Here is a 27,661-nt window from a genome sequence, read left to right on the forward strand (position 1 = left end):
TAGTTTTGCAGTAATTTGCAGAGTGACATCACCTATGATAAAAGTTTAGCATGTTTCTGTATAATCTGACAATGAATCTCTTCTGATAAAGACATTCCGGTGTCATGGGTTCGTATCTAGTCAGTACATCGTGACTAGGTGAAATGAAATTCATTGATATACTTGGGCTTCGTGGTTCTCTGTAATCTAATCCAATTAAACTTCTATCGATAAAAATGACCGGCAATTATGTTATTTTACAGGTCACGCTAAACACAGTTTGAAGTTTAGTGTTTGTATAGCGTTTGAAGTTTAGTGTTTGTATACAACCACATGCCACTAGTGTGGGATCTATGCCAAGACCACTCCCTCTGCATCCGTTCAAGCTGATGCAATTCCCTGAGCAAATATAAAGACAGACGACCGGCCGGCCGGTGTTACAACGTTTCCTGTTCTAGAGCGCATCGTTAAGAATAGGGGGGAATTATTATATTGCTATAAAAATCTAAATTGTAATATTGATCATTTTCTTTATTATATTAATTACAGTTCTTTGGTCGTATTTAAATGGTATATTAGCCTGTTTGTGAAGGACAGGACAAATTATCACTGATCACTGGAACATTACCTTGTAAGTAAGGAAGAATCGTTTAATATTTCACCCACGCAACGGGCACCAAAGAAAAAGGATTTTTGTGAACCTATTATAAAAGGTAAGATTTATTCCTGCGTTTCTTGAAATTATTCCGGATGTAAGAAAAATCCTATCAACGTCGACCTCCATATTACACGTTAAAAAGAATATAATAAATACCGAGAAGGTCAATTTGTCTTTTTTGTAAATATTGTAAAGTACTGTATTGGTATATACCTGGTGTCCTTCAAATCCAACCAAATGATCCGCAGTTTGGGTCAGGCTGAAATATAAATAAATAATTTGAATGGGTGTTTGATGCGACCGCAGTCTCCTGATTTAATGATTTTAGGATAAAATATCATCATGACAGAAATCTAATATAGTTGGCTTTTTAACTGGTTTGATTTCGGATGTAATCATTTGGTAGGCATTTTCTTATGCTCTTGGGCGGGGAACATTCTGTGATTAGGCTTGAGTCTAGCGCGGGGGCGAGCTGGCCAGACTTCTGAGAGTGCTGCGCAAACGGTGCCTAGCGCACGTGCCATTGTTTCCTATAAGCGTTACGTATTTCGTGTAATATCTTGATTTGTTACTATTTACGTGGTTATTTTACTTATCCCTCACATATATTGTTTAATTATCATCCTTGATTTCTTAACCCATGCTGATTTGTGAGCAAAATTCGAAACGAAAAGATAGGGTAAATTAGGTTTTGGGTTGTTGTTGTTGTTGTTTTTTTTTTTTACTACATACAGCAGTTGATTGATAACAAATATCTGCGACAGAGCATATGCACACAATTACGGGGTGCTGAAGAATGGGCGAGGTTGTCAGACACTGTTGTATTCAGTCAAACTGATGCCGGCTTGGAATTTTCCACTCCTCGCACGGCTCTCTGTATCAAGTCCCCGCCTCCATGGCAGATGCGCTCTGGTCACATGACTTGGCATTGACGTTTTTGTGTATAGATTATTCTTTTGCCTGGAGACGCGTGTAGGCTTAATGAAAGATGAGAAATGAGCGCTTGTTCCGTTTTGATTTTGTAGAATGAACAAAACACCTGGCAAAGCAGCGATGAGTCGTTTCAACATTTCACCAGACGAAGATAGCTGCAGTTCTAACAGCAATGAATACGCTAGCGTTAATCATCAGGACTGCGCCGGCAAAAAAATCCCGATTAGCAGGTAAATATCTCGACTGTACGCAATCGTGTGTGTGTGTGTGTGAGATATATATATATATATATATATATATATATATATATATATATATATATATATATATATATATATATATATATATATATATATATATATATATATATATATATATATATAATCTCACACACACACACATATATATATATATATATATAAAACATACGTATTATTGTATTTAGTGTACTATGAAGTGAGATTTCGTTTTTCTGATTGCAGTCAGTATCCAGATATGGATCCTGAGAGTCAGAATTTTCTCCATATTTATGGAAAAAAGAAATATGAAGTTGAATATGTAAGTATTTTAAATCATATATCAGATATGCCAAGCAGCATTTCTGCAGCATCAGAACCCAGACACTTACAACTCAGTTTTGTTTGTTTGTTTTGATTGTTTGTTTTTATCTTTCTTTTATCAGCACCCTGGCACAGCCTCGTTTGGAATGTCAGTCTTTAATCTGGGAAATGCCATCATGGGCAGTGGGATCCTGGGCCTGTCATATGCCATGGCCAACACAGGCATCGTCCTGTTTGTGTGAGTACCCTCTGATTGATTGAGACGTCTGCACTGTCTGTTGATAGGGTGGTTTCTTTTAGAGTAGTCTGATGCAGAGATATAAAGGCCTTAAAGCTTTACTGGTCAGATCAGACTCAATGGTGCCATGTTTAAAGAGTTGATATTTATGTATTTCCTTTTCTATGTGGATTGTGATGCCAAATGTAGAGAATTATTGTCTTCCTACACTTTTTACCTGTCATGTTAATTCGGGTTGTTTAATAATGGAAGTTTGCCCCAGTTTCAGAGCTGGCTTGTGAGTAGCTTATATGCATCAGTTCATTTAACACTAGGGAAGGGAAAGAGTGTGTTTGCAAACATTTGGGGTGTTTGTGTGTGTGTGTGTGCACATGCGTGTGCATGTGGGCATATGCACGCATGTGTGGATGTGAATGTGTGTGAGTGAGTGTGATTGAGTATGTATTTGCCTGTGTGAGTGTTTGAATGTATGTGTGTGACAGAGACAGTGAGTGTATGTGTGTGTGTGTGTTTGTGCATGCAGGTACAAACTCGCAGCAAGTGTCGCATAACCACACTGCATTACACACACACACACACACACACACACACCATGAAGCAGCATGTGCCTACTCATCAAACTTCTCACAAAGTGTTGAACAGTCCGTTTTTTAGACTTTCAGGGAACTCTTCTGTTCCTCCTTGCAGTAGAGAAAGGCTCTGCCCTTGGCGGTGAACAGCACGAGTAATATGCATGATATGGCAGAGTGGGCTTAATAATTCATACTGTGCTCCTGTGCTCTGTCTCCGGTAGCATTCTGCTTGTAGCTGTGTCCATATTCTCCCTCTACTCTGTGCATCTTCTGCTCAAGACTGCCAACGAAGGAGGTTAGCAACAGCTACTCTAACATTTTTTTGTTTTCCTGTGTTATAACCCACATAGAAATCGTAGGTTTGAATGGTGCACATCCTCCCTGTTTCAGGTTCTTTAGTCTATGAGCAGCTGGGTTACAAGGCTTTCGGTATGCCAGGCAAGCTGGCAGCATCCTGTTCCATTACCATGCAGAACATTGGAGGTAAGAAAACACTGCATACCCACTGTACCGTCTATAAGATATGTATGAACTGCCTCAAATGGCTTTTGTCAAACAGCATACACTTAATGAGCCTTATTAAGTGAATTATACTTTAATTTTCCATGAAATATCATACACATACATGTACATCTACTCATTTTTAGAAACATTTATAGAAATATTGTGGATTCTAGGCCATTTTTGTTAGAAATTTAGGATCAGTGTTCTAAATAAAATATCTTCTGATCTCCCTGGTTAAACTCCAGCCATGTCCAGCTACCTCTACATTGTGAAGTACGAGTTACCAATTGTCATCCAAGCATTCCTAGGAAAAAGTGATGGGTAAGTGTCACTAGAGTCATATTCATTCAATTCTATATATGGGAGGAGGTCTACTTAGTGGTGGCTTGTCCACAAGTCTGCTTCATAGTGCTTGGCTTTCATGCATTTGTTTCAGTACTGTGTGAATTTTAACAGGCAGTGGCTGTTAAAGAGTGCTTTTCAAAGGTGAAGTGTTCCATTGTACTGCAGGCAGGCTGGGACATATTTCAAGTGCCCAATCAAAGAAGTCTTTTTAGAAAGCCATGCGCTGAAGAGAGCTGTTAATTGTGATGACCTAATGCATGGGCACTATCCAGTGAAACTCTGTGTTCCCAGTTAGGAAAGTCTGCCTGCCTCCCCTGAATGCGCTGTCCTATTAATATACACAGATTCAGCTCAAGGGTTAGAGTTCCGGGTTGATGAGAGCTTGTATTAAAGAATCCCCAGTCAGACAATGTTCCCTAGTTTTATATATCAGTATCACACTTGTTCAGATGATTGATGGTAAATTCAATGTTTTCTTTCAGTGAATGGTACACTAATGGAGACTACCTAGTACTTATTGTATCTGTCATCATCATTTTGCCGCTTTCACTACTAAAAAATCTAGGTGAGTGTCTTTCTAACCAAATACAGGTTTTCAAGGGAGATATTGCCCTGGTTTTAGCTTGTCATTAATATTGTCCTCCAACTTTATCACAGGTTATCTCGGCTACACAAGTGGCTTCTCATTGTTGTGCATGGTGTTCTTCCTAATTGTGGTAAGTTAATGAATGTTTGTCCTTAAAACATCTACTTTTGCATCATGATGGTTAAACCCTTGAATTGCTTTAAATAAAGACACAAAAGAAAACAGAGATCTTACTGAATCCTACTGGGTGATGCTTTGAATATTAGCACAGAAGAGGCAGACAGCTCATTTATGTGTGTTTAGACTGGGGCCAAGAAAGGCAGAAAATGGATAACCATAGTCATAGTTACCCCCCCCCCCCACTATTGATGTTTTAGAGAAGCACCTTTAAGCATTTTCACTGGCCTGCTTGTTACTCTTCAGGTGATCTACAAGAAGTTTCACATCCCTTGCCCACTGCCTGACGACTTCATCAACGTAACGGTGAATGGTGTGCTGGTACACCTAAACACTACAGACAGGGAGGGTACCTGCACGCCCAAGTACTTTGTCTTCAACTCACAGGTAGAGCTTCAGAGATAAAGTCTGCTTCCTTTAACCATTTGTAACTTTATACTCGATGTGTGAAGATTTGTTGTTTTTGGCCACTCTCTGCACAGACTGTGTATGCTGTTCCCATTCTCACCTTTGCCTTCGTGTGCCATCCAGCTATTTTGCCTATGTACGAGGAGCTCAAAGAGTAAGTCCAGTCAGACTTCTGTTTGCCAGAAGACGACCTTTTAATGGCTGAAGCTTTAGCATTTCTAAGTATCTTTCTCACTCCACAGTCGTTCTCGGAAGAAGATGCAGGGTGTGGCCAACGTGTCATTCCTGGCCATGTTTGTCATGTACTTGCTGGCTGCTCTCTTTGGCTATCTGACCTTCAGTGGTAAGCGAACAAACCCTCACTTCATAGCACCTTCTCTCACCTGAGACTTAAAACCTCATTCACAAACACCCCACAGCTGCTACAAAATACTGATCATTACCATTTCATCCAATTCTATTAAAAAGTGTATTTGGACATAATACCAAATAAAAGAATGGTGTAGTGACAGGGGCCTTGGTGTCAGCTCCAGAACATCTTATGTAAGGTCTGAGAAAGTAAGAGGGACTCACAGCCGTCCACTGCACTGTTTGTTATGGCAGGAATACAACACCGTGTGTTTGCAGGTGCTGAAAGACTGGAAATATTATGCAATCAGGACATTTATTTTTCTCCCCTGTGTAGTAAAGCTTATGTGAGACTCAGAACAGAAAAATGCTCAATGTCTCAATATGTGCAGATCAGACCTGGTTACCCAGTGGTAAAATGTGTTTGTACTTTCTAGATGCCGTTGAGCCTGAACTTCTACACACGTATTCGAAGGTGTATAAATTTGACGTGGTGTTGCTGATCGTACGCCTGGCAGTGCTGACAGCTGTCACTCTTACTGTCCCTGTCGTGCTCTTCCCTGTGAGTATAGCAGCTCTGTAATTACTTACTATACGAATAATATTTAGCCACTTAGACCTAACAATATGTCTTATATTCACAGCTGTATCTTGCCAACTAAGTAGTAAAACCTCTGGCACAAGAGAGCACGTAATACCTCATAACAGTGAACGTAATACCTCGTAACAATGAAAGTTCAAAATGGATTCGAGAACTGAGGGCGATGCAAATGTCCCAGAGGGGCTAGCATGACTCATAGAAATGTGAAACTGAAATGTAATTTCTCTGCCATTTCAGATCCGAACCTCAGTGAACCACTTGCTAGGCGCCTCTAAAGAGTTCAGCTGGATTCGCCACGTCATCATCACGTTCACCCTGCTGGCTGGAGTCAACCTGCTCGTCATCTTTGTCCCTACCATCAGGGATATTTTTGGATTCATTGGTAGGCGTATGTCCACAACACAGTCGGCACGACCGAATGGCTGGTTTCGTTATGGAATAAATAGAATCTGGTCAAGCATCTGTTGAACCTAATGTAGTGGTCAGTAGTAACACGCATTTGTTCCCTTTCAAGGTGCTTCGGCTGCTGCTATGTTGATTTTCATCCTGCCCTCTGCTTTCTACATCAAACTTGTGCAGAAGGAGCCCTTGAGGTCTTTCCAGAAGATAGGGGTAAGAAGAATCTGATGCTTCATTCTTAAAAATATTTATGTTATACGTACTCGCTATCTCTTATTAACAGTTGATTAACAATTATACATAAGTTCTATGGTTTTCATGCTAAATTCATAACAATTCACTTTGGGGGCCAAAAGGCCACAAATCAAGCATAGAAGTTGGAGCAAGCTGGTTCAAAGTTTGGCTTAAAAATATGTAGCCACTGCTAAACATCTTTAAGCCAGCATACCAGCAGACCTGGGTGCCAAAATTACTTCTTAGTCTTTAAGCTCCTTTACAAAAGTGTGTTAAAGTCCATATTATTAACTAGGATGTTTACTTAATGCAGCTTCTTTGTTTTTGCTGCAGGCCTGCTTGTTCCTCGCCAGTGGCTTCCTAGTCATGTTTGGTTGCATGTCTCTGATCATCATGGACTGGATTCACAATGCTGTTGGTTCAGAGGCTCATGGTGATGGTCACTAAGGGGCGTGGGCTCATCATGAGTGACACGCAGGCTGGACAAGTCTCCAGTGGTGCTAAGCCACTGTATGGTCCATCACTGTTCTTATTGCTAAAACTGCGCAAACGAAAAAAAAAACAAAAAACTGCTCTTCTTTCAGCTCAGAGCAAAGACTTATGTACCATTCTGAGAGAATGTGCTGAACTTTGTACAGTATGCCGTTAGGCCACAAAGATGGTCATTCTTATATATCTTGCTATGATCAATTTTTCAGTGGGCTTCTGCTCCTCTGCTCTTGTATTTTGTAGTGGTACAGTTCACACATATAGCTATGCCTCACTTAGGAAGTGCAGATGTCTTGAAGTTGAGAGATTGAACTTGATTACTTCATTCAGGTTTAGCTACTCTGACTAGCAACCAGAGCATGACCAGCTATGAACTCACAAAGCAGAGGCAATGAGATCTTACTCAGCTAGAGGCTAACAGCTTGGCATCTGACTTGTCTTTTTACCTTTGCCAAAACATTTACAACGGTTTCCATGTTGAAAAGCACTTAATATTCAGCACATGTGAATGTTGTCGGTTCAACCATTGTTACATTGCTTTGAAAGTATTTGTTTCAATGCCATTTTGACTGTGCTATACTAGTTGACATACTTGTAAAATCTTGCTTAGATATACTAATGAAAGAAATGTGCTTATTCATAGTTGTTCACTTGAGGTAATGGTTAGTCGAACAGCAGTATTCATTTACTGTAACACTCACCATAATCCTATTTTAGAAATAACATGTTTTACAGCAATAACCTCTTGGCTCAGAAGGCAAGACTGAAAGATTGATCGCAGTCCTTCTATCAGTAAGAAGGCAGTAAAGTTTTTCTTTAGGAAAGAATGCAATTTTTTAACCACACAAAGTGGTTTTAAAGTATTAGCGAAACATTCAAAATCTGTGATGCTTTTTGATGGCAGAGACTTATGTTGCTAACCTGATGGTACCATGTCCTAAAAGGAGCAGGCAAAAAGAGCCTTTTACAATGTTTGTACAACTTTATTTGCCATCTCAGTGTTAGCCATTGGCAGCTTTGTGTATTTCATTCATTCACTGGGAAGATGACAGAATGTTATGAGGACTAGGATGACAGTTGCTTTGTCTACTGGATGGTCTGTTACAGGGCACTGAAAGACATGGGCCCCTTCATGCAGATTTCACGTACACTTGAGCAAAACATCACTATGCTTCCAATCACTAACCTCATATGTCATCAAAGAAGTTATGGTCCAACACTTATTTATGGAAGATCATCAGTGTAATTTAATCTATTTTACTATATTTATATATTATTGTAAATATGTGTATATAAAAACCTGATGAAGTGTGTGTGATTGAAATGTGTATGTATGTGTGTGTGTGCGCACGCATATATATATATATGTATATGCATTTGTTTTTGTTTTATTTAGTTTTTTTGTCTCTTCTTTGCTAGTTTTGCTCAGATTGTTTCCACTATGAGCTTGGCTGTTGAACTGATTGGTCCTAAATATGTACTGCACACTGGATTTGCGGTATAGACTGTCTGTTGTTAGATCAGTGCTACTCTCCCCTCCACCACTGGCTGGAAATACGAGACTGCATTTGGAGTAGTTCCTTAAGAGAGCACAAGACGCCCCCGACTCCTATCAATTCGTGGGTTGGCCCTGGGACACACTTCTTTTACACTACTACTAGAATGCTGTGGTTGAACAAGAGGGAGCTAGCGAAGCAACCCTTGAATATTAGAGGCCGGTCTTACAAGTGCTACATACTTGTTTCAGTGAAACACTGTGTATATCCTGTAATTAATGTTCAATAAACTATAAAGTAACCCAACTATTGTAATGCTCCAATCAGTCATTTTCAGAGAGAAGATTCTGCAGACCCCTCAGTATGAAGTCCAATTATGTTACATAATAGTACATACTGAGACTTTATTCTTATTCTTTATTCTTATCTTAATATTACAATTGACATCAATTTAAATAATACAATATAGTCTAGGAAGCAAACAATTATTCATTACACTTCATATTATAAATTAAAATAGAACAAACAGTGCTCCCAAGCTTTCCAAAGAAATTGCATCTTCGGTTAATTTACATTTGGCTGCTTTTGCCTTCCCTGCCTACACACTTATTGTTAATGATGTTGAGACTGATTCAGTTCTGCTCATTCAGTAATTGGACTAATTTTGGTCTTAATTGTGTTTTAATGTGCATGACGTGGATATCATTATAGTCTGAATTTGTTTTGTTTTGTTTTTTTGTTGTTGTTGTTTTGTTTTTGGCAAACCAAAAGGGAATTAGGCATTAAAACACACACAAACGATAAAGAGCCTTTTCTTCATTAGGCTTCCATACTTGAATTTGAGGGGGGAAATGTGCTTGACACAGTCAGGGCAGATAAGACATTAAACAGCATGTTCTGTAAAATATAAAGCAAGAGAAACATAAAGCTCTGTTAGCTAGCGACACAAACCTGTCTTTTTTTATTCTGTACAAAAGCGCCCCCTGCTGGTCTGTGGTATTTAACACTCCTGATAAGAACGTCACAGCTAATATAACAAGCATGATTTTTGTTATTTAAATGTTTACTTTTGTTTGAAAGTGTGATTTGCACATCTGAAAATCCTTGATAGATCATACAGCAGAAGATAATATGATTTTATAATAGTAATAATAATAATTTATGTTTAGAGAAATTTTGTAATAAGTGCTTAATAACAAATGTAAATATAACAGTAAAAGCAACACAAATAACATTGTAAATGAGTGGAAATAAAACAGTATAGGGCCATAAAATATACAAACATAAATAAATCGATAGTTGCACTTAAATTAACAATAAATGAACTGAATGAATAATAATAAAATTTAAAATGAAAGCTCGGGAGAAGTAAACCAGTAAAACATGAGTGGGAGTAAAAGTTACACATTAACTATTAACTAAATTAATTATTTTATATTATTATTATTATTATTGTGCATAAGATATATATATATATATATATATATATATATATATATATATATATATATATATATATATATAAACATTATACACAGGTTAAATACTCAAACACACATAACCCCAAAGACATTCAATAATTACTAGTTCAATGCATTGCAAGTTGAAATACAATACACATAGGCCTACACATTTTATTCTTGCACACACTTCAATGCCGCTTCTACCACGGACGTTCAGTGTGGGCTTACCCGAGCGTTCTCCTCGTCTACAACAGATCCGTTAAACGTTACGACAAACATTCGACGTGATGACGCAAGGTTTCTCCCAGCAACCACTGCTGTCTCAGGCAGCGCCACTATGCGGTCAAGAGTGAAAGTCCCAATCCCTGACCCACATGTGGCCGGGGTATTTTTAAATCCATAGATATTAATTGTACAGTTCTGTGCATTAAGGTGGATCTAGTTTCTGTATATGTTGTGGAGTAGATCGCTTGCTATTTTAACAATCAAGGGACACTGGTGTTAAAAAGGCTAGCTGCCTAGCTAGCCTTTCGGCTAAGGTAAGTAAATTTTGTTGACACTGATGTAGCCTGCTAACTTGCGCCTAGCTAGCAACAAGCGAACGTCAGTGATTGGACGGAAAAAGTCTTCGCTTAGCTAACTAGCTAGCCAACAACTTTTAAAAAGTTAGAGCACTTTAACTTAGGGTAACAGAGGCTCGCTTACAGTAGCATCTACGCGAGTCTTTCTCGATAGATATGCCGGGCATTATGATAAGCTAGCTAGCTGGGGTAGTTAGCTAGCAGTCGGACTCTCTATTACCGACAGAGCAAAACAAGTTTTCAGCCAAACTTGGCTAACGCTAGCTAGCTAACACTTGTCGCCAGCGAGATTCAGTTGCAGTTGAGCTAACCATAGTTACCAGCTAGCCATCTCTCTAAGTAATTTGGTGTTATTCTGGGACCTTTTGTAACGTTAAATTCCGACTAGAATATTGACCGAAACGTTAGCTAGCTAGTTTGTTGGTAGAGTAAGATGTAGCTGCCGTTTTCAATAATAACTAAGCTAGTTGGCCAATGCTCACGTAAGAAGCTGTCACAAGTGCCGAAGCTTTAGCTCGCTAATCCTCGCTAGCTAACCTAAAGAAGTGTAGAAGGTCCTGCTGGTTTTGGGCCTACTTCGGTAGGTGAAAGGTTATGGTGATGTGACAGTGTTATCCCAAGTTTAAACAGTTCTTCTAAAAAGTGAGTCACAGTTAAAGTAAAGCAACGGCAGTTGTCCTTTGATGTAGCTAATTATCTAGCTAGCTAGCTCAGTAACCCGACTGTCTAGTTAGTTACCACCTGGCAGGCAGATACGTATTAGCTAGTTAGCTTAAAAAAAAAGTTTATCGTGTCCCTCGAATTTGAGAACTTGCTTGCAGCTATTGTATTTACCCGAAAAAACCGTGACCTTGCAAGTTATTATTTAACTGAGCAGTGGAGTCTACGGCTTAGGTCCTTTTTATTTAGACTCGTTTTCCTCTTCCAAGAATGTTGCCAGGCTTTTGATATGTAGATAAAGATCTCAAAGAAATTGCCAGCATTGTATCGAGTGACAGAAATAAGTAAGAAATATTAGTCAAAGTTAATTTGTACGAAATTAAATAACTCGTTGAAAGCGTGCCAGAAATATCTATATTTTTTCCATGGTTTATTTATATTAGGTAGGATTGCATTAAAATGTACTAATGAACCCATACATTATATTGTTTAAATGCCAGCCCCCAACAGATCAGTAATTTGATATGTCTGAGATTAGTCAGTGGGCTCACAGCACAAAATGTTTAAAAATGAAATAAAATTTTCATTTACACATACGTGATCAAATCGTATTAGTCACGTGTCACTAACTTTAAGCATTGAACCTATTATAGTAGTCTGAGGTCGTTTCCAATGTTAAAGATCACATATAAGAACAGGATACAAGATTTTTGGAATCAATAAATGTAGCTGTGAAGCAAAAATGTGGCCAAGAGTACATTTAATGTTGCCTAAATACTCTATACTCTAAATAGTCAGATGTGGTTTTAGTGGTTTACTGTCATTTCAGAGCGAACTCAAACTGGAAGCAGCAGACACACTGAGCCAAAGATGCCCATAGGGCCTAGAAAGGGTAAGTGGACTGTTTTGTATGGAGGGGAATATTTATTGAATAGTCCTAAATTAATAGCAAACTATTGGTTGTCAATTTGTAGATTTGTGATCATGCTGAGGTGTTTTCTTTGATTCTATTTTGGGGAAAAAAAGACTTTCTCTTTGGGGGGAAGGGGCAGGGTATTTGTATTCTTATAAACCAAACCATTACTAAACTGCTTTCTCACAAGAGAGCTAGAGTACTTTGGGCATGAGTTCACCACCAGCACTAACTGTTTGTCCTGGAGGGTGAGAGAGAGGAAACCCTTTAAGCCTTCTGTGCTGTGTGCTGTTAGGTGTGCAGAGTGTAGAGGATGGGTCAGAAGATGATGAAAGTCAGCGCTGCCCTATTTGCCTGAATGCTCCCAGGCTGGCGGAGCGCGCTGTCCCTGACAGCTGCGGCCACTCCTACTGCTTCAGTTGTATCCTGCGCTGGGCTCAGGTTTGCTCATCTCAGATAGACCCATGTATATATCCTGACTGAATACAACACACACATGTTGCCTCAGAATATATAAATCAACAGATAGATCAACGCTAAATATTTTGTTCCTGCTGTCCACAATTACATAAATACCAAACATACACTTGCAACACACCAGTATTGCAAAGTGACAAAGTGGCTTGTTAAATTGTAGAACAGCTACCAGTCAGATTTGGTGAGCTTCCTTATGTAGTATCAATGCACCTATACCATGTATGTATTGCAAGTGCACTTACATAATGTGCTTATAAATGTGTACTAAAAAGGTTTGCGCTAACATTATTTGATTATTCAAGCAAGGCGTTACAAGGCAATTGTTCTTTTTCATGGTGCACATCAAACCAAATTACTGAGATTACTTACTGCTCTTACTGCATGTTACGGTGAGCAGATGGCGCAGGTCTGCCCAGTGGACCGCAGGCCATTTAATGCGATCTGCAGACAGGACCCTTTACTGGGCTACATCAAGGTACTTGCAACACTTCTTTGCTTTTATCATTTTGATGGGGACATTTCTCACTTGTGGACCTAATGAACCTATGATGTACTTGCAGATTCCTGTAAAAACACCCAGTACATCAACCACAGATGTATGCAGCTATAAAGATGGTGAAACAGGGAAAGGTTTTTCACTGTACGTGGCGACTTTGGTTTGGTTTGCTGCACCCACCCTTACCTCTTTTATTATGGCTTTATTAAGTGGTAATATGTTTTTTTTTTCTTAACAGTGGTGTTGACTTCAGGGAGAGGAAAACAAAAATTGGAGGAAACAAAAAAAGGCTCATATGTCAAACATGTATGTATTTTAAACCATGTTTTTACATGAAAAGTTGCTAATTGAAGGAAGTTCTGTTAAATCTGCACTGTACCCGCTTGGCAGTGTTTAAACATGATTTAATACGCTGCTAATGTTTAATTGTCTTTAAATGTTATTTTTAAAATACTTTATGTGCAGCAAATGAATTATTGCCAGGCATTATTTTCTCCTGATATTGTATTATGTATGTATTGACTCCTAACAGGTGATGGAGACTCTTCAGTGCTGAAGAAGAAAAAGGTTTATTATGCTTTATATTGCATTTTTATGTCATATATTTGAATTGAACAGAATCAATTTCTGTGCTCTCTTTAAAGTTATTTCTATACAGAAATATATGAGGCAAGTGGGTTTAATTCTTTGTTCAGGTGAGAGAAGAAATGTGCCGCTCACAGCTGCTTACTCAGCACATTCAGCCTGGCCTGTCAGTCCAGCAGGGTCACACACTCAGCATGCTGACCCAGATTATGTAAGTAACCTACCATAGTTGGAACAAAATGACAAAGACCCCATGAAAGGGGTGGACCAAATACTGCAAACACCCCATGAAAGGGGCAGACCAAATACTGCAAGCACCTCATCCTTTAAAAAATGAAAAGGCGCACTTTTTCAAATGTATCAAACCAAATTGTGTTCCATCTTGCAAGCATTTGTAAAGAGCAACAGCGTTTGTATTTGGAAGTTCAAGAATGGATGTATTGGCAAGACTGCCAAAAATGCTCCCTCAGAAATCACCACAGAATAGAAATAACATCTCTGTGACCTATCAATTCCAAGTCTAATCAAAACCTTAATTTTAGAAACTGCTTGTATCCAGGGCAAGATGCAAAACCCAGTGCACCAAAGCCACATATTATCTTTCCTTTCATTTCCTCCATCCGAGTGTGTTTACATTTAAAAGAAGCTAAGGTTTTGTGTTGCTCACTGTTAATGAAGGTGGTAGTTCCATAATTGTAATGGCCATCATCTCATAGGAGTTATTAGGTCTGATATTATATGATCATACAGTGCTAATGTCTGAGGTATGCAACCATTTTACAAGTGCATATGCACCGTTTCCTTAAAAACACTGATAATTCCAAGGAGGTGATGTCCCCATGCATATCACTGTGGTTTGATGCACATCAGAATGAAAAGAAATGGCTTACATAGCCATCCAATCACCAGATGTAAACATCATTGTGCTTTATGGAAAGTTCTGATCTCTAAAAGAACTGCAGAATTTTATTCTTGAGGAATGGTCAATTACCGACAATTCATGACGTATATGATGGCATTTCATGAAGGACTGAACATGTTCTGAAGGCAAATGGTGATCTTGTTCATTATTAGGTGCTTGATGTTAATATATTGTTAAGCATTTCAGTTATTTTCTCCAGTCATGATATTTAGAATATAGTTACATCACTTCAGTAGTTTGTTGTTACATCATTTAGAAATAATTCTAAACATTCTAAATGATGTAACTATAACTATTCTAAATGATATTTAGTTATGGTTAAGGCATTTCACATGATGTCCTTATTTATTCAAAGCCTCACAAGGGAATCTTTAATTATTTATGGAACCCATGTCCCTTTTGTTTACAGATTGTCTATAAACATGTAAGATCTGTGGTCTAACCATTAGTGGTATTGATGTTTAGTGTACGGTCTGTGCCTGAGGAAGAATCAGTGGAGGATGAATGGAGATATTGTCGAAGGAAAATGACCGAGCACGATTCACTGCCTGTTTCCATACCAGCTTCTCCTACCCACCTGGCAAGGTGAGATCCCACTCACAGCGCCTTAATATTTGGTGGTTATGTCTGACATTGTTCAGTGAGAGCCAACTGGCTGGTGTAGTAATGACCTTTTGTTTTAAAGTAACTGTACAGTTAATTGTGGCCGTGTTACTTTTGGGGATTAGTGTTCTCTCTAGGCAGTGTCCCCATGCCCATGGACTTCCCCAGCAACCCTACTTCATGTCTACCTCTCCATGTCCGCTGGGTTCTGGATTCTCTGGTAAGTACCATGAATCCTGGCCTAATGTAAACATTATTCCGTGTATTGGTTTGGTTGATAACATTCAGGGTATCTATCCATTCTTTATTTCTCAGCTCTTTATGGAAAGGTTTGTGCAGTAACATGTCCCAAAGGCGAGGAGAGAAAAGGTATGAGAGAGTCTGGATCTAAAGGTGCCGCCAAACAAGCAGAGAATCACACAGCTCAGCCTTCATCCCGGCAAAGTTTTAGTGGGAGTGAGGAGCCTTTATCCGTTCAGAATCAGCTGTCTGACACGGGCTCCTCTTCCCCTGCTGGCAGCTCTTCAAATGACACACATGCTTCCACAAGCAAAGAAAGGCTGACTGGCAAACAGCAGAAGCCGGGGACCAAGAGGAAAGGACGCACAAAGAAGAAGGCTACCCGACGGGCAGTGCTTGAAAGCGAGGAGGATGAGGAAGGAGAGGAGGAAGAACAGGAGAGTCAGGAAGAAGTGTCACAGGAGTTGTGGACAGACGAGGAGACCAAAGCAGATCACAGGCCCAATGAAGAAGACACAGGCATAAGTGTAGATGTAGACTCAGGTTGTGAAGGTGGTGACGGAGGTGAGCAGGAAATGGACACTGAAGATCTGCAGAATGCAGCAGAAAGTGGACGTGTTTCGCCTTTGGCCAAACAAAAATCGACAAAGAGAGAGAATGTGGTCAAGCCAAAGGACAATCAGATATCATCTGAAGAGGAGCTAAATACCTCTAGAGAGGGGGCACCCAGAGGAGAACCAACAGCATCTTCTGAAATGGAACACCAGTCCTCTCCTCTCTCTGATGAGCACATACAGGTACAGGAATCTAGTGACTCCTCTGGCTCCTTAACTTTACATCCTCAGGCCGATTTGACTACTTCGCTGAACTTTTCAGACAGCAGTCTAAAACCACAGCATGAAACTGTAGAGACAGGTGAGCATGCAAATGTAACAAATGACCTCTCCAGATCTCCCACGTCTAGAAGCATCTCATCTTATCCTGCTGAAGACTGGTTGCTAAAAGGTCTAGACCCATTAGGAGGCCCTGAGGCAGAGCAGAAGGACTCTCTGGACCCCAGTGACCATCAGGATAACACTGATTCCATCCCAATGGACTGTGACTCACCTGTCTCAGAGGCCACTTCCTATGCTGCTGAGATGCTGATGGAGAGTAATAATTATTCTCCTGCACCTCAGATCTCTTCTGCTTCCCAACTCCTCACCCAGGACAAAGAGCAGAAGGACCAAGCCCTAGAGCACAAGCTGGAGCCTCCAAAGGATCATAGCAGCTCAGACAGAAGAGACGGAAGGCAGCGCAAGTCTCGTTTCCACTCACCCACAACCACCTGGTCTCCTAAGAGAGAGTCCAGAGCGGAAGGGTCACGGAGGTCACGGTCCAGGGATCGAAGTCGCTGTGTGAGTTCACCACGCAAAAGTCGAGGGCACGAGCATGAAAGGGAACGTGTCAGCTCCCGGCGGAACCGCAGCCGAGAACGACGGAGCAGGAGGCGATCTCGAACTCGCTCCAGGTCCCGCTCCAGGTCCCGCTCCAGGTCCCGTTCCAGGTCCCGCTCCAGGTCTCGCAACAGGCCAAAAAGGAGAAGCTCATCTCCAGAACGTGACAATCAAGGTGCACAATCACCACGGAAAAGGGACTCTCGGGGACGAGAGGGCTGGCGAGGTGGGCATTCCTTCCACAAATCCAGCTGGAGGAACAATCCAGAGAGACAAAGTCAGTTTTCAGCAAGAGAGTCTCATTCTTCAGGTAACGGCAGCCTTCATGAGACTTCACCGGATGGAGGTCACTCTGAAAATCCACCCTGGGTAAAGGAAAGATCGTGGGGTAATGCCAACGGCAGAGAGAGAGAGCAGCGCTCGGAGGAGAGCTCCGCTGACGCTTCTGCAGACTCTTGGTCTCGGGGAGGTTGGACTTCTGAACAAGGGCGTGGTTCCGGACGTGGCCGGGCTGGTCAGTGGTCGTCCAGCCTGCAGGGGGAGTCGGCAGATAACTGGCGACAGCAGCGCAACTTTTTCTCAGGGACAGCAAACAATGCAGGGAGTGATTCTTACAGTCGCTTTAATGAGAACAGACCTGGAGGGAAAAGGAAAGAGACTGAGACCTTGGATACACCACTGGACCGGTCAGGATGGTCTCCTGCTTCCAGCTGGGCAGTGCGCCGGACTCTCCCTGCTGATGTTCAGAACTACTACTCCCGAAGAGAGCGAGGGCCTGGCACAGGCGGCAGCATCTGGAACAGACAGGAGGAGCAGCAGCCTGCAGCTGGTTTCTCCAAACCCACAGGTAACTGTTTTCACCATTATCTATTATAATCCTTGAATACATTACATAAATCAGAAGCCCTTGAGAGGTAGGACACATACTCAAATAAAAGTAAATAAATAAAGTGTGTGTGTGTGTGTGTGTGTGTGTGTGTGTGTGTGTGTGTGTGTGTGTATATATATATATATATTGTAAATTAGGAGCTCCACTAGATTTAGGTTCTTCTAATGTGGTTAGTATGATTATGCGTGGTTTGCTCTTCCAGTGGAATTTGCAGATCATTTGCAGAGTTTAAAGACTTAAACAGGATGGATTTTCACTAAAACTTTGGGACCATTTCTTTTCAGCAATATTTCCACGACGCCATTAGACATTGGGTGTAAAAAAGGCGTGCTAGTAATATGTAATAATTACAGATGTCTATGGAATACTGTGCTCCATAGAGACAGTCATGAAGATAAATTGATATGATTACTAAGTTTTATCAAATTGGTGTTCCTAAAAAACTGGCCTGTGTAATCCACTGCTTAGCTTCTGCACTTAATGCAGGTGGTTAAATGCTATGAAGCAAGGAATATGATTTAACTGGCTGACGGCACTAACTAATCATCACATCCTTCTCTATATATTCCACTTCAATTTCAGAATGCACCTGTTTCAAAATAAAAATGTTTGGACATGCCCTTATGACTTTATGATTATGTAGTAATAGTGCTTGACGTAGCTTCCCTTTGCCTTAGGTAATATGGTCTGGTGTTAGAAAATCCAGGAAGTGCTTAACATTTAAATAAGAAACATTTACATATTAAATATTTGCTGACTTAAGTAGTTGCATGTTACTTAACCTTTTGTCACCCATTCGTGTTATACGTTTGGAGTCCATGCTTAATTGCTAATGTAGAGAGCATACGCACCAGCTCCTCATTCTTGAATGTCATGTGCATCTGTTCCTGTGCACAACTGGCGTTCGGCTTCCTCTAATTCTTAAGTTGTGGGCAGTTTCTGACCACAAGGATGACTGCTGGCTGGCGGTTCTTGTGTGGCAGACCACTATCGGCCCAACAGTGTCGAAACGCTGCCGTGCTTGGTACTCTGCTACCAGGGCAAAAGGCAATGTTACTCTTGAGTTAACAATGGCACACCCCCAAACGACACCCTGTCAGCAGTCATCCTGTGGTCAGAAGCTGTCCAGGTTCGCTGTCTGGCGTCGACAAGGTAGTTTCACGCTTGACACATGCTAGGGTTGTTTTGAGTTTATCCTTGCTTCTCTACATTTCAATCCTATGGAATTTCTAAAATTAATCCAAACCTGGTCTAATAAGGACTTTTTTAAGGTAATTGACAACTGACATTCCAATCTAGAGACCATTCCTACTCCATGCCCTGGAAACCAGCTCTTGTAACTGTTAGTGTTTACAATTTAAATAGAATTAATTACATGTAATGTACTGCTGCTGGAAATGTCTTATAGTGATTATATTGCTACACAGTATTGGCAGTTTTGCTACAGATATGATTTGCAGTGAATGTGTTTTGTGAGGGGGGCCATTTGCATATTAAGGCCTTTTGTGGTTGTTTGTGCAGACAAACTAGTCTCTGTTAAAAACAAAACTTTAGTGTACTACCATAATTTGTGATAGTTAAAAATGAACAATTCAGGTGTTTGTCATCAAGATGCTTTAACATGGCCAGAAAGGTTCAGTCAGTGCTTCTAATTATCCAAAATGGAATACCACCTGTCAAGTTACGTTTTGTTGTATGTATTTGTGTATATTTTTTGCTTTTGTTTCAGATCTCCCGCAGAGTGAGCCGTGTACCCATCTACCTAATGAAGCAGTCCCAGCCCCACCCGCTGCTCTTCCCCACCCGCTCAGTGTGCTTGGGGTCCTGCGCTACCCACTGGGGCCTGTAGGTCCTCGGGCCCCAACTGTCGGCCTTCAGCCCGGCCAATTCGCCATGCCCCCTCAGATACCTCTGCACCTGCATCCGTCTGGGCCTCCTCTCCAGATGCCGTCGTTGACCGTGCAGGGTCTGCCCCCTCCCCCACCCCCTCCACCCCCCGTCCAGCAGGGTGGGCTCACCGTCCTGCCAGCAGACAGTGTCCCTCAGGTTGGTGGACAGAAGCCTTATTGTTTTTGTCTTTCAGAATAACGTTGAACGGGAATGAGCTGCAGGATTTGAGTGCATGCGTGTTTCCAAGCAGGTGATCACGAGTTTCCCCGCCCCAGGGAAAGGGCCACCGAAAGCAGCTTCAACCAAGGGAGCAGCAGGGCAGGCTCACCCCGGCAGCACACCCAGTGTGGCCCAGCCATCCTCCACCACCCAGCCTCCATCTCATAGCAAGGCCCATGCCGACAGCTCCAAGAAGGAGAAGGTAAGGGCTGGCTGCTTAAAGCAAGAACCTACTTCTGCTAGTTTAGCGGCGCGCTGCTAAACTAACGTTCACTTTCTACAGAAATTACAGATTCAGGAAAGGGCCGTCAGTGAGGTGAAAGCAGCCATTAAGCCATATTATCAGAAAAAGGACATCACCAAGGAGGAGTACAAGGAGATCGTACGCAAAGCTGTAGAAAAAGTAAGTATGTTGTCTGATATATAAATTATTTATTTATTTTTTGGTCGCAGTAACCAGTCATGACTAATTTCTCTCTTTCAAACTGGGACATTTAGTTGACACTAGAGGGCCTAGAGATTTTTTTTTCTGTCAGTTTGGGAGGGGGTGGAACAAACAAATCAACTCTACATCCATTTTACTTTTTTTGCGTCCTGCAGAACTGAGAAATGTTGCTGAAATGTTTACATTGGTGACATTACTTCAAATAGAGAAGTGCAGCACTGAGTATTTCTAAGTGGAAACGTATTCAGGAAACTGATGCCTGCCTATTTTGTCCATGGTTTAAAATGACTGTAATTCTTTATTTTTTCTGTCTTTTGCAGATCTGCCACAGCAAGAGCGGAGAGGTAAACGCTGATAAAGTGGCCAACCTTGTCAAAGCCTACGTTGACAAGTACAAGCACGTTCGCAAGAACAAATCGGACAAATCCTGAGGGGGTGGGGAGGGTTCTGCCGCTCACACAAGTGCAATTCCTCCAAAGTGGCCTGTGCCACACAGGCCAGAGTGACTGGAGCTTCTTTTCATATTTTCAGACAATAACAATTTTCTATAGATTGCATATTTTTGGTTAATTTGGATTTCAAATAGAGCAACTACCCTTTAATTGAATTTTGTTCTTGTTTCCCTTTTGAGGTGGGAAGGGACTACTGTAAACTTTAATAAGTGTATGTGCTGGGGGGTGGGCTCTGTACACTGTACTCTTGATCTCTCGCCGTGTTCGAGGGCGGTGCCGGCATTTTTCACTTTGTGCAGTAGCTGTAAGTGCTGTAAGAACTGACTGGTATTTCTGGTTGTTTTCTCTCTCTGGACATTAATGAAGTAACAGCATTCAAAATTAATCTTCGTTTTCCTTTTTAAGTACATAGTGATTCAAGTAAATGTGCGTCGGCTCCGTTATTCTGTTCAGCGTGGCGGGAGCTGGAGCTGGATGTGTGTGTGAATCAGAGACAGAGGACGCGGACAGCTTGTCAATATGAACTGCGCTGTTGGTGTAGACGCAGGTTAAATCCCTATACTGCTGTCTGTTCTGCACAACCAATGTATTTATTTACGTCCCACAGCAATGAAATAAACAAGCTGTCTGTTAATCTTCATGTTTTACTTTACTTTTTAGAATTGTGGGGGGGAAATAATTTTAAATATAAAACTGTTTAGAATTGAATTATGTGCAGGTAAACAAATGTTATCCCTCTTAATAAAGATGAACTTGAAATAATTGGAGATTAAATTCTTAAGCTTATGCACATCTACTATTGTCAGAAATGTATGACTGTATTTATAAATATGTTTACCCTGTATTATTGAGCAAGGAAGCATGGAGATTAACCTTTTTTTCCTTCAGAGAAGGAAATAAGTTCCAATTAAATATTTTGATCCTGGAGAGGTTCAGGACCTTTTAAGTGGCAAGAGCAGAAAAACACAGAAACCCTTCCCTGGCAGAAGTGGGCCTTCTCTTTCCATTTTAATGTGTAACTGCAACAACAGTGCTATTTCCACACTTGCTTTGCATGCGAACAGATTACAGAGCCTGGGTTTATAGTTTGATCTAACAGACTTTGAAACTGGTGTTCGAGGGTGCCAGGATGCTGGGCTTTTATAACACATTTGCTATGTAATGGGTGAACTTCAGGCAGCTCAAGCCATAATGATAAATGACCAGCCCTTAGTAAATGAGGTACCTTCAAAATGCAGCTGTGGAACACAACCAGTTTTGGCACACAAAGTGCCACACACTTGTGTATATTGATTATGACAACCACAACAGTGCTTCTGTCTATAGTAAACCAGTGAAGAATCCCAGTTCCAGCTTCATCACTATGATGGTGAGCTCAGGGGGTAGTGTAAACATGAGGTGATAGACCTATGGCTCCACAGGCCAGTGGGGGATCTATAGCATTCAGCTGGCACCCACTGGGTCCAAAAGTACCTGTAGATCAATATGTTGCCAGAGTATACCATATTATAGATCAGGTTAATCAATTCATGGCCATCATGTACTCTCAAGGTGCTGGTCAAAAAGTTTTTCATATTGCAAGAGTGGCCAAATAACATTTTCAGCCTAATGTTCCATGACCTTTAGCACACCCTTAGAGATTTCTCAGCTTTGCCAAAAACATAAACCTTCATCAAATACTGGTCCAATTCCAATCGAATCCTGATTTGCTGAAACTGTCCTACAATACCCTTGTGCTACCAACACTGTTGTACATACCTTTATACCTTTTGTAGTAGATAAATAAAAGTGTGTATATACCTGTCATCAACGTCTGAGAAGGTATCTACTGAAGTGAGAACTGAAGAGGTTAGCCTATGTCAGGCTCATCTCACATCTGTGTTTATTAGATTTCTCAACATGAACAGACCAAAAATAATTAGAAAAGAAAAAAAAATTACAAAAAAATGGTGAAGAATGACAGGGAAAGCACCTTTGACACGCAAACGCCAAACAAAAACATCACGAAAGAAACCCTCGTTTCAAACAATGGCAAAAATGTTCAGTCTTTTATTTAAAAACTATAAACAGTCACCCAAGTAAATTAAGCCAACCTAGAACAGACTGTTAGGTATATGTATATAATCGCACACCCTACTGACACTGCAGAAATGGTGAATGGGGACACCCCCGCTCGGATGCTAACACAACAGGCAGTTATAAATGTTACACAACACACTGTGAGGACAGCCCGGGAAGCAGGGAGCCGGAATGTGGCATGGGATTAAGAATGAAAAAATAGTACAATAAAATTCCACACTATATTAAGATAGAAAAAAGGTAGGGAGGAAAATATTATATGCACAGAAAGCAAATAACACAGGAGAAAACCTGTATAAAACTCCATGTATTTAAACCAATTTACAAATACAAAAAGAATTTGGTACGGGCGGATGGCTCGTACAGGGACGCTTACAGTGGATACATGTTGGGGGGTTGAGGGATACCTTCAATATTTGTGTTTTTTTGCTCTTCTACAAAATAACATGAGATATATTATTCCATACTCTTTCAGCCAGCAAAATGAGTTCTACAAGTTATAATAGTACAAAAATGGAAAAGGATGGGGAAAGAAAAACAAAAAAATTTATCACAGTTCCACAAAAAAACCTGTCTCCCATCGCCTCCCTAAACTTTACAGCATCAGTACCTTTGTAGAATATTTACACATTTTTAAGTACATTCATCCACTGCTGAGTATAGAATCACATCTCGTACAAGTAACCAGAGATAAAAAAAACCAAAAAAAAAAAACCAAACCAACCCTACCAAAGTAATGCTTCTGATACTCCACAGAGTGAGCTCTCCAGTGGCTGCAGCGGCATGAAAGATGAAATTTTTTTTTTACTTTATATTTATTCACAAATATTTACAAGAATTTCATTTAATCATATTGGTATTTATTTCAATAATAAATAAGTGAAAATATAATCGGCTCAAGTAAGAAAACCAAAGCTATCAAGTTCTAAAGGAAAAACAAAAATCTAGCCACACCTCTACTGCCCCTGCTCCACCCCCTCACTGACCCCTCCCTCCCATAACTCTCACCACCCAATCCAACCCCCTCCCCCCCCCCACCACCACCATTCCTCCAGGACCAGAAAAATGTGCTCGTTTGGTTGGGAGTGGAGAGGCGGTCTGGGGGCAGGACCGGAGAGGTGGCACGTTTGGAAAGAGTTGAGCGTGCGCTGGTTTCTGTGTGGCTGGTGGAAGACCCGTGGCAGTTTGTAAGTGGGGAGGTTGTGGGATGGTGCAGAAACTCCAACGCACAGAGAACAGAATGGAGGGCGTGGCAAGGGGAAGGAGGGGCGTCGCCCTGTGGCCTGCCAAACGACGGCATCTCGTGTGCCAGCAAAGGACGAGATTTCATTTTCCATTTCAGCGATTTTGGGTTCAGCTGGGCTCAAGCCTGTAGAGAGTGCGTCAGTTCATAAAGGCATTTAGCGAGTGTGGTGGAGACCTCCATACTGCTGAGTGCCAGCACCGAGAGGTGGCTCTCATGCCGCGTCACCAACCTACACACACACACACAAAATCACTATTACACATGCTGATGATGCATTTTGTATAATAAATACACTGCCTGGCCAAACAAAAGGTCACTACCTGGATTTAACTAAGCAAATAGGTAAGAGCCTCCCATTGGATAATTACTGCATGAGTGATTATGTTTCAGCTGGCAACAAGTTATTTAACCCTAGCTGATGCAGTGAGTAGCTTCTCATTTGTTGAACAACCATGTCGAAAGACATCCTGTGGTCGTGGAAAAGATGCTAATCTGTTTCAGAAGGGTAAAACTATTGGCATGCATCAAGCAGAGAAAACATCTAAGGAGATTGCTGAAACTACTAAAATCGGGTTAAGAACTGTCCAACGCATTATTAAAAAGTGGAAGGACAGTGGGCAAACATCATTGAGGAAGGAATGTGGTCAGAAAAAAAATCTTGAATTATCATTATCGGCAATCACTTAAACGTGTGGTGAAATCAAATTGTAGAAAAACAACAGTAGAACTCAGAGATATGTTTAATAGTGAATGTAAGAGCATTTCCACATGCACAATCCAAAGGAATGCCAGGGATTGGGACTAAACAGCTGTGTAGCCTTAAGAAAACCACTTGTCAGTGAGGCTAACCGGCAAAAACGGCTTCAATTTGCTATGGAGCATAAAGTTTGGACTCTGGAGCAATGGAAGAAGGTCATGTGGTCTGCTGTGTCCAGATTTACCCTGTACCAGAGTGATGGGCACATCAGGGTAAGAAGAGAGGCAGCTGAAGTGATGCACCCATCATGCCTAGTGCCTACCGTACAAGCCTGTGGGGGCAGTGCTATGATCTGGGGTTGCTGCAGTTGGTCAGGTCTAGGTTCAGCAACGTTATGAGAATGAGGCCAGCTGACTACCTGAATATACTGAGTGACCAGGTTATTCCATCAATGGATTTTTTCTTTCCTGATGGCACGGGCATGACAAAGGATTCATCGGGTTCAAATTGTGAAAGAGTGGTTCAGGGAGCATCAGACATCATTTTCACACATGGATTGACCACCACAGAGTCCAGACCTGAACCCCATTGAGAATCTTTGAGATGTGCTGGAGAAGACTTTGCGCAGTGGTCCAAATCTCCCATCATCAATACAAGATCTTGGGGAAAAATTAATGCAACTCTGGACAGCAATAAATGCTGTGACATTGCAGAAGCTTGTGGAAACGACGCCACAGCGAATGCGTGCCATAATCAAAACTAAGGGTGGTCCAACGAAATATTAGTGTGAGACCTTTTGTTTGGCCAGGCAGTGCATTTAATCCGTATACAATTTTTTAAATAAATGCAATGGCTACATTTATCATGTGTAAAGTTTAGATTTAAACCTGAGAGGACAGTCAGGCACAAAATCTAAATGTTACTGATATCTTAACTACATGTCACATGTACGTGTGAGTATCTGGCTTATAAACGTGACCTACAGGCACAGCAGCTGAAACTTGCCTCAAACGCAAAATGCAATAATGGAGGGACACTATTTTTCAGAAATAATCCATATCACCACCATTAATGAGGTCAATCCCAAAAAGGCACGAATTATAACGTACAATTGAAACGGACACCTCAGATTAGTCGGCTATGACGTTACTTTGACCTTTGTGCATGCATTCGTAGCAGTGTGTTTACACAAGGAGTGTCACTTACTTTCTACCCCAGTCTGAATACTTGGCGATGTTCTTTAACGTTAAGGCAGCAGTTAATCTAATGTGTTTGGTCATCGGTCCCTCTTTGTCATCCTGAGAAATGGAACAGACAAGGTGAGAGAGTGTTTGCCTGCGTACGATTAGCGCCGTTAATTCTCCACACCGCACCACCGACGCATCGAAGGGGAAAGGGGGGGGAAAAAACAAAACAAAAAAAACCTCAGCACAGGGGGCAGGAGATTTGGACGGGGAGAGGAAAGGGCAGGGCGCCGGCCGCTACTCACGGTGAAGTCCCTGAACACCAGGTTGCGTGAACCCCGGCGCAGGGCCATGAGGGCAGCACTGGGGTGATTGACTATAGCCTTCTGCGGCCGGGGCGGCGCCGGGGTGCTGGTTGCCAGCGGGGGAGACCTGGACACAGCCACAAACACAACGGCCTCAGCGCCACCACGAAACACGCCTCACTCTACACAAGGATGCACTCTCTGGGGAGGAGAATTAGCTGCATGTTATCTTTGTGGGAGAGGTTTTCAATGTGTGTGTGTTACATAAACACAAAACGCAGGGCAGTAATGCATGGAAGAAATGAAGCAAAAAACATTTCTGTTGTTGCTGCCAGAAAACAAAACCGAACGAATGACACACATTTGAATAAAAGCGCATTTCGCTCAATGCTCAGACACAGAACACCCCAAGATGCTTCCCACAATTTAAAAAAAAAAGAAAAAGAACGTGACAACTTGTGTGGGTGTGTGGCGTGTCAGCCAGGTCACTATGCGAGTACACACTTGTGTGGGAGTGTGGCGTGTCAGCCAGGTCACTATGCGAGTACACGCTTGTGTGGGAGTGTGGCGTGTCAGCCAGGTCACTATGCGAGTACACACTTGTGTGGGAGTGTGGCGTGTCAGCCAGGTCACTATGCGAGTACACGCTTGTGTGGGAGTGTGGCGTGTCAGCCAGGTCACTATGCGAGTACACACTTGTGTGGGAGTGTGGCGTGTCAGCCAGGTCACTATGCGAGTACACGCTTGTGTGGGAGTGTGGCGTGTCAGCCAGGTCACTATGCGAGTACACGCTTGTGTGGGTGTGTGGCGTGTCAGCCAGGTCACTATGCGAGTACACGCTTGTGTGGGAGTGTGGCGTGTCAGCCAGGTCAATATGCGAGTACACGCTTGTGTGGGAGTGTGGCGTGTCAGCCAGGTCACTATGCGAGTACACACTTGTGTGGGTGTGTGGTGTGTCAGCCAGGTCACTATGCGAGTACACGCTTGTGTGGGAGTGTGGCGTGTCAGCCAGGTCACTATGCGAGTACACGCTTGTGTGGGAGTGTGGCGTGTCAGCCAGGTCACTATGCGAGTACACGCTTGTGTGGGAGTGTGCTGTGTCAGCCAGGTCACTATGCGAGTACACGCTTGTGTGAGTGCGTGTGTGCGGTGTGTGTCAGCTAGGTCACCATGTAAGTACACACTTGGAAGTATTGGGATTGCTTCCTTGCGATTGATCCTCCAGCTTCAAGGCAGCCAGCAGCGCTTCCCGTGAGCAGTGTTTGTCCTGCAGAACGTCAAGACAGAACAGTTCAGGGCCAGGCTGTGCTCACCACCACCAATACAAAATTACTACCATTAAACCTCCTGCA

General features: G+C 41.7%; 3 protein-coding genes across 6 annotated transcripts in view; 2 read left to right on the plus strand and 1 right to left on the minus strand.

Moving 5' to 3' along the window:
- Positions 1-417: 417 nt before the first annotated feature.
- slc38a2 (solute carrier family 38 member 2) lies at positions 418-8,833 on the plus strand. The gene is made up of 16 exons (XM_027033005.3): positions 418-692; positions 1,663-1,800; positions 2,053-2,128; positions 2,253-2,368; positions 3,162-3,235; positions 3,331-3,423; positions 3,690-3,765; positions 4,272-4,354; positions 4,447-4,505; positions 4,799-4,939; positions 5,035-5,114; positions 5,203-5,303; positions 5,746-5,870; positions 6,147-6,291; positions 6,424-6,521; positions 6,876-8,833. The coding sequence occupies exons 2-16, from the start codon at positions 1,664-1,666 to the stop codon at positions 6,987-6,989; spliced, it is 1,518 nt and encodes a 505-aa protein (XP_026888806.1). The 5' UTR covers positions 418-692; position 1,663; the 3' UTR covers positions 6,990-8,833.
- Positions 8,834-10,296: 1,463 nt separating this feature from the next.
- Positions 10,297-21,432, plus strand: scaf11 (SR-related CTD-associated factor 11). 2 transcript variants are annotated; one of them, XM_035523580.2, is made up of 15 exons: positions 10,297-10,529; positions 12,061-12,123; positions 12,440-12,585; positions 13,019-13,096; positions 13,182-13,261; positions 13,356-13,423; positions 13,650-13,684; positions 13,813-13,913; positions 15,090-15,209; positions 15,353-15,447; positions 15,543-17,750; positions 19,522-19,838; positions 19,933-20,103; positions 20,185-20,304; positions 20,667-21,432. In XM_035523580.2, the coding sequence occupies exons 2-15, from the start codon at positions 12,102-12,104 to the stop codon at positions 20,775-20,777; spliced, it is 3,672 nt and encodes a 1,223-aa protein (XP_035379473.2). In that variant the 5' UTR covers positions 10,297-10,529; positions 12,061-12,101; the 3' UTR covers positions 20,778-21,432. The 2 variants fall into 2 exon arrangements, with proteins under 2 accessions (XP_035379473.2, XP_081568589.1); XM_081712463.1 differs by lacking the exons at positions 10,297-10,529; positions 12,061-12,123 and having other exon boundaries at positions 12,490-12,610.
- Positions 21,433-22,829: 1,397 nt separating this feature from the next.
- Positions 22,830-27,661, minus strand: part of arid2 (AT-rich interactive domain 2) — a 36,640-nt gene continuing 31,808 nt past the window's right edge. For all 3 annotated transcript variants that reach the window (XM_081712461.1, XM_035523529.2, XM_081712462.1), the window contains 4 exons: positions 27,494-27,576; positions 26,310-26,436; positions 26,027-26,118; positions 22,830-24,352 (listed from right to left, as the gene is read on the minus strand). In XM_081712461.1, the coding sequence (XP_081568587.1) occupies positions 24,241-24,352; positions 26,027-26,118; positions 26,310-26,436; positions 27,494-27,576 (414 nt within the window). In that variant the 3' untranslated portion in view covers positions 22,830-24,240. The remainder of the gene's footprint in view (positions 24,353-26,026; positions 26,119-26,309; positions 26,437-27,493; positions 27,577-27,661) is intronic.

This window comes from Electrophorus electricus, chromosome 4 (genome assembly GCF_041902795.1).
Source record: "Electrophorus electricus isolate QZ-2024a chromosome 4, ASM4190279v1, whole genome shotgun sequence".
In the NCBI taxonomy this organism is placed as follows: Eukaryota; Metazoa; Chordata; class Actinopteri; order Gymnotiformes; family Gymnotidae; genus Electrophorus; species Electrophorus electricus.